The sequence below is a fragment of the Apaloderma vittatum genome, unplaced genomic scaffold (assembly GCF_000703405.1).
Source record: "Apaloderma vittatum isolate BGI_N311 unplaced genomic scaffold, ASM70340v1 scaffold3897, whole genome shotgun sequence".
NCBI classification, from domain to species: domain Eukaryota; kingdom Metazoa; phylum Chordata; class Aves; order Trogoniformes; family Trogonidae; genus Apaloderma; species Apaloderma vittatum.
In genome coordinates, this window is record NW_009724355.1 from 3322 (window position 1) to 10402 (window position 7081).

The 7081-nt window shown below is 46.4% G+C and overlaps 1 protein-coding gene across 1 annotated transcript in view; it reads right to left on the reverse strand.

Moving 5' to 3' along the window:
- Positions 1 to 196: 196 nt before the first annotated feature.
- The window catches only part of SIMC1 (SUMO-interacting motifs containing 1), a gene marked incomplete at its 5' end in the record, with an annotated part of 11269 nt that continues 4384 nt past the window's right edge, over positions 197 to 7081 (reverse strand). The window contains 4 exons of the mRNA XM_009872443.1: positions 197 to 308; positions 5343 to 5520; positions 6448 to 6532; positions 6614 to 6770. Of these exons, the coding sequence (XP_009870745.1) occupies positions 197 to 308; positions 5343 to 5520; positions 6448 to 6532; positions 6614 to 6770 (532 nt within the window). The remainder of the gene's footprint in view (positions 309 to 5342; positions 5521 to 6447; positions 6533 to 6613; positions 6771 to 7081) is intronic.

Sequence of the window (7081 nt, forward strand, 5' to 3'; positions counted from 1 at the left end):
TATTTTTTTGCTCTACCTTTGCATGGTGCCCTGCAGTTGGCCGTTGTAACTTTGTCCCAAGACAACCTGTAAACCGTGCATTTTTGATGTGGGAGTTAGCAGAGGAAATTATGTTTGCCTCTTGCTGGAAAGACAACATGTGAATCAGCAGGCTTCTGATGAGCTCAGTTGCCCGCAGTAATCTTGTAGTTGGAGTTTAATAGTGAACTCTCCAAGTGGACACCCACAAGGTCAAAGTTTCAGTAACAGTGCTGGTGAATTGCATTAGTGTGGCATGGATAGCCACAGGAAACAGTCTGAGAAGGTGCCTGCCTAGCTGGTGTTTGAACTATAACTGCCCTTCAAGTGACTTCTTCAAAGTTTGGTTTGTGCTGGCTTGTAATAACCTGGTTCACACAAACCCCAGTTCCTGTTTATTTTATGACCAGGCATACTCTTCAGGTGCAGTTCATCTCAGTGTCCTAGAGCTGCGTTTCAATCCTGTTGTATGTGGATTGCTTCTCGGTGGCTACTGCTCCGCGGCTACCTTGTACCTTCTGCAAGAAGTCTGGTCTTGCTTTTTCTAGAGAACTTGTGGGACCGATAGCTCTGTTGCTCTGAGAACTGCTGGAGACAAATGGTTGCTGATGTGTTTAGACTTGTTATCCAGGTAGCTCAAGTGATGTGTCAGCTGCCTCTGCGACCTTCCTGTGACTGCTGGTATGGAAGCAGTGCGTTACTGCTGGGTGCTGCCTCCAGACAGCAGAGTGAGCTGTAGGTGTTTTACTTCCTCTGGCTTGATGGATGTTGCTTGAGCATAGTGGACTTGCAAAATGCTTGTCTGATGTGGAAAGAAGCTTAAGTAGTGTATGCAAGTACTGTAATCCTGGATTTGGCTTTAGGTCAGACGACACTTAAATCCTTTATCACCTTTGATGGAAACAGTTGTCCAGTTTTGATCATAAATCTGGCTGTTTGTTCCTTATGTCTTGTATTTAAGCTTTGTTGCGTCTGTTTCTCTTGCCTCTCCTAACAGAAACTAAAAATGCAGAGTGGAGAGATGACAAAAGATGACAAACAGACTTCTTCTGCTCACTCCACTCCAAGCAGCACTCCCCACTCCTCTCCCAAGCATAAAACCAGGTACTTTGTTCTGGCAGATCACTGCCTCCTTTGGTTTCTTACAGGCTGCTGAGGTGGCAGCTGCTATGAATAACGTTCTTACCCAGTGAGGAGCAGACTAAGGGGTGAAATTCAGAGCCTGCTGTGAATTTATGTTGTTGAGATCCAAATGTTGAAAGCTTGTAGAATTTGGGCTTACATATCTTCATCCTGGGTGGTAACAAATCTATTAAGATTGTTAAAATTGCCATGATAGCTACAGGTAAAGCTCCTGGCACACAGAGGCCACTTGAAGTATCTATTCTTGTGTTTTACACATTTTAATGATTTTTTTCCCTAGGGGTTGGTTTAGTCAGGGATCCTCTACTTCTATCACTGGCCCAGACTTTGCCATGGAAGCTGGTGGGGACAAATTGCCATCTGAAAGATGGAGCTTTTTTGGACCCAAAGCCGTCCAGAAATCCACCAATGATCCAGGTATGTCCTCAAAAATCTCCTGCCCTGCAAGAACTATGGGAGTACTGTCACACACCAAAACTTGGTAGTTATTTCTCAAGCCTTCTCCTGCTTGCCTTGTTATTTTCTTGTACCACCTTGTGAACATGTGCTGTTCATATAATTTCTGTGCCTAAATACAAAGTAGTTGAATAAAACCTATGCCAAGGATCTGAAAGTAGCTGAGCTGCAGTGGAAGGGCAAGGTGTGAAGGTGACAGCTTTTTGCTCTGCTGTTTGGTGGAACCAGAGCTGGAAGTGCCAGCCACTATGTGTGGAGAAGGCTTCAGATGATGTGGGGCTCCTGGGTCTTACGTTGTCTTTCTGTGGTGTCGAGCATCAGTGACACTGCTCAGTCCTGGCAGCAGTGGAAAAAAGACTTTGCTGATTTTCCTAGCTCTTACTTGCTTAGATTTTTATTTTTCTTTGTCAGCAGGATTTACCATCCAATCCTATAAGGGTGCCCAGAAACCATCCCCAATGGAGCTGATGCGTGCTCAGGCCACTAGGATGCCAGAGGATCCCGTCACCTTTAAGCCACCTAAAATGGACATTCCAGTCACAGAAGGGAGGAAACAATCTCCACGTTCCCATAACATCAAACCTCGGGATCTGAACGTGCTCACTCCCACTGGGTTCTAGGAAGAAGAATTCTTCTGGTGTCTTTAGTGGGCTCCAGGGTTTCATAGGCTCTGCTTCCCTGGCCCATTGTGCTGCAGTAAAGTAGGAAAGTCTCCCTTCCAGCTCTTAATCTCAGAAAAGGAAACAGTTGTGACTGTTCTCCTAAAGCCAGTTTTGAAAGAACTGCACTAGTACTAAACCAATGTAAACTATCCTGTCTGCTGCACTGCAGCAGTTTGGTCTGCTAGGCTGCACTCGATGTGCTTCCCGGTACCCTGCACCTCAGTAAAACCTTGAACTGTGTGTTGTGGGACAGGACTGCATGTGGTGTGCAAGCAGGCTGGCTTCTCTACCTGTAGTCTGATTGTCTTGTCCTGCTCAGTGCTGAAGTACCCTCAGGAGGATGGTGGTTCTGTCTGATATAGAATGCCAGCAGAAAATGATGAAAAGAAGCAAGGACTGAAAACTGGACCATTAATTTCCAGAAGGAAGTTGCTCTAGGAATGTAGTGCATTGGTTTTAAATGTGGCACTCCCTTGCTATCCAGTGTGACCTTAGTTCAAGATCTAGTACTTCTTTGTCCTTGGAATTTTCTTAAAGGAGAAGTGGAGCGGTGACTGTTCTAAGATGTTCTTATTAGCAAGGCAGGGAGCAGAATCTAATGGGGCTTGGCAGTAATGAGGAAGAATTGCTTCCCTTCCAACTCTTCATGTTTTTTCCAGAAAGGTGGAAATGACCAGAGCTGGTGTGGCTTGAACCAGGTAATCTTTCTGCAAAACAACACTGTCCTGCCTTCTGGACAACAAGACTTCCAGATGTTCTGGCACTCTGGGTGCTGCTTAATTTTTTTGTTTGTTTGTTTTGTTTTCTAGCCTCTTGTATGAATTGTGTAGAAGTGTACCAGACACCAGGGGCACTTCTCAGATAAGGTCTTTTGTTTCATTTGCATTGGATGTATTTTGCAGGGCTGGAGGCAGATCAAGGCTAAATGTTCCTCCCTGCTGTGATACAGCTGTAGGTAATTTTTGACCAGGAACTGGAAGCAGCTAATGCTTGCTCTCATGAAAAGTGAAAGGAGCTTCTGGCTACTATCTAATCCTTATGCATTATAGGCAGTGTTGCTCTCTAATATTCACCTGTGACAAACAGGTCTTGTCTCTCTTGATCTCGTGATTAAGTGTTGCAGAGTTCCCTCAGCCAGCAGCAGGCTTTTTGTGGTGATGAGGTGGCACCAGCAGCCTCACATCTGGTACTGGAAGCTTCTCTGTTGCCAGGACATTCTACAGAGGTTACTTAACAGCTGGTCACTATTGATCTTGGATTTCTGCCTTCTTAAACCAAACATTCCTCCCAGGGGGTGAGGCAGGGTTGGCTCACTTGGCTAGCTGCTGTCCCCTCTGAAGCAGCATGTTTTGTGACTGCGTCATCTCAAGCTTCAACAGCACTGCCAATGATGTGTTGTGTCAAGAGTCTCCCACCCAACCACGCAGTTTTCACTGTCATCGCTCATTTGCACCTTGGCAATCAGTCTCTCATTTGACATTAATTTATTTGTTGTCCGTATTCATGTCTCTAATATGTATGATTTGTTTGTTACAAGAAAATAAAATCCTTGTCAATGGAGGTCCTTGGTGTGTGTTAGCACTGGTGAAGCACCTGTGGAAGGAGTGGTCTGTCCAGTGAGTGTGGGTTCAAGGTTCTGTCTAGTAGGGCTCTGGCATCACTTGCACTAGGCTAAAGTGTTTGCTCTGCAAAACTACCTTATGACAGGGAGATGAGGTTTAAAGCCAGGCGTGATCCTATCTTAGGGCTTATGTAGATGGCAGTAAAAATGAAATATTTTTTTTTTCTTGAGTTATTCAAATGGTGACTCTTCATGTTACTGAGATTGCTTGTCTTGAGGCTTGTGTGTTTGCACCTGTACTGTGGAGATGGGCACAGCTGTGGGAGCCAGGCTGGTATTTGTTAGAGGCCCCCACCCTGCAGTGGTGCGGCCATCTCTGCTTTGCCTTCCTCTGAATGGTGCTGGTTTGAGTGCTGTTGTAGCATTTGTAGCTGCCGAAGTACAGCTGATGGAGCACACAGTTACCCTGGGGACATCTGAGCTGAATGCAGGTGTTTGCTGTGCTCCTGGAGTCTCAGCAGAACTACAAGTGGTGAAATAGGTCCTGAAGCACCCAGGTACTCTGGTACAGGCTGCTACTGCAGGTCTTGGTTACACAGGCAAATCTCAGTTTTCTTTGGAAGGGCTGGGGTTAAAGTGTGGGCTCATGGTGTGATATTCTACTTTCTGTATTTCACTCCAAGACAATTTTAGGGGATATAACCAACATTTCAGAAAAAACATCCATAATTATGGACCTCTTTCTGGAATGTGGTTTCATTTCTAGTCCAATGATAGAAGTCTAATCCAGATAAAAGGACCTAACTGGAAAATATACTTGAATCAGCACAGAATCATTGAACTGCTTATGTTGGAAAAGACATTTAAGATCGAGCTCAACTGTTAATCTAGCACTGCCAGGTCCACCACTAAATACCATGCAGGAAGAGCAGCTTCCTAGAGCAGGGAGCACATGGAGTTTGCGCTGTTGGGAGTGGTTCTGGACACTACTCCCAGAACAGGCTTCTTCGCTTTTCTCTGGATAACTTATCCCTGGGTTAGAGGGGCAGTGTTGTGCAGGTGGGTGGTTTGTTCTACATCTGGCAATTAGGAAGTCACTTCCTAAAGAACAAGGAGCAATCCTTGGAGCCCCAGGGCTATGTTAGTCTAATGCTATCTCAGTGTACAAGTGATGGAGCTCTCCAATTCATCTGAGTAAGGCTGGCACCATGATGAAAGAGTTCCAGCAAATACGAAAATAATTTATTTATTTTTTAAAGTGTACAAAGTGCCTTGTAAAACTGTAGGATGAGGCAAGTTTGAAACGAAATTTTGAGACTGTGTAAACCAGGCATTTTTCCAGAAAAATGAATGAACAAACCCACATGACGTGTGACATTTGAGACTGCAGCACGAGATGCAGGTTTTTGTAGAGGAAACACAAAGCTTATTGTGTCCCGTGCTGCAGTGCGTGTCTCCATCAGGTAGCAGTGACAATGAGGAACAAGTCCCGAAACATGCACAATTTCTCCTTGATCTGCTGGGGAAAAGGCTGCCCCAGAACCTGCTGCATTCGGCTCATGAAATCCTCGATCTTCAGCTGGATGTCCCGGTGGCTGACGTCATCGCTGTCCTGAAGCTTGGGCTTGGCTTTCTGAATGATCAAGTCCATCCTGTCGCTGAGTGAGCTCCGTAAGTGCTCTGCAAGAGGAAATGCTGGTGGCGAGAGGCAGCACACAGTGGGTGCCCGACTTGTTCAGGGCCAGAAGGCAGCATGCCGCAGGCAGCGCTGCAGTGAGGAGCAGTGGGGATCTGTGCCAACCCTCTCCCAGTTATCCTTGGTGCTTTGCCACAAGGCTCTCCTGGTGGGAGAAGGAACTGTACCCTCCAAGAGCTCAGTCTGCACGTGGAGGGAGCCCTAGAAATGGGGAGGGAAGGGGCAGGGCTTGTAGCATCCTTTTCTGACGTGCTAGTGGCAGGCTGAACAGCTGTCCAGCTGCAAAGGAGTCTCTAGGGCTTCAGGGAGAATAGTAGTCTACATGCAGGTGATGGTGGGTTCCTCTACATTCCTCCATGAAAGCAACCCTGGGCTAAAGCAGCTGAAGTTGGGAAGAGACTTTAGGAATTTTCTGGTAAAATGGCTTTAGAGAGGTTTGGGAAGTGGTTTGTGACTGTGCTGCTCCCTTGGAATCACAAATACTGCTCCTTCTGCGGCTACCAGGGGTGGTCCTCCCTGCCCAGTCTACCAAGTGCTGAGTGTGTCCTGCCTTTACCATCCCTTTGACTTCTACTTTTCCTCCTAAACCACCTTATTCTTCCACCCTCTTTGTGTGCAACTTAGACAAGTTGTACTGTTGTGTACTTCCTCGTGCTGGGATTGATCCCTTAGGAAGCAGACTATTTATTTCTTAGGAGCTAATTTTGTTAAAGCAAGCCAGGTGCTCTGCTTGATGCAACATCATTCCTTTGCTCTGGCTGCTGGGAATAGTTACTAGCATGAGCAGAGGCACATTATCTTTCTGAGACTCAGACAAGAGTCATGAGAAGGGAGGAAGAAGGATATTTTGGCTGTTCTACTGCAGCTTTTTAATGAGATTGTGTTGTTTAAGTCCAGAACAGGCTGCTTACCTAGTACTACATTTTGGTAACTCAGCAGCAACAAATTCAGGTACTGCAGCATCTCATCCCATCTCTGCCATACTGCTGTTTCATCCTGTGACAGGAGACAGTGTTTAGTTATTAGAAGCGGTTTTCTCAGGAGAGAAAAAAGCAAAAAAGCGGTTGGATTGGATACCTGGTATTGCAGGAGCACAGAGGAGTGGCTCAGGAAGTACAGGATCTTGGCTAGAGACAAGGGCAAGGTTGTGGGCACATCGCAACTATGCTGGAACAACAGCTCTAGCAGTTTGCAGCGGAGGAGCTGGCTCTCCATGGTGTTTAAGAAAGCTTCCCTGGAGGACAAAAAAGGATTTACTTTGGGGGAGACAGCACAGTCTGACCAGGGACAACTGCTGAAGCATGTTCTTGGTGTCCTGCTGGTGCTGATCTCGTGCAGATGTGGGGTAACTGCAGGGGCTGCCCAGCAGAGCAGTGGAAGGAAAACCTTCAGATGTGACAGAGACCTTGGTTATGCAGCCTGGTATTGGATGTGTTTACATCCTTAAGTCTGACCTGTGGCAACTCAAGATCAGTACGGTCTGTGAAGCAAGCTTAGCTGCTTCACTTCACCCTGTCCAGCAGCCGGTGCAGAAGTTACCCATTC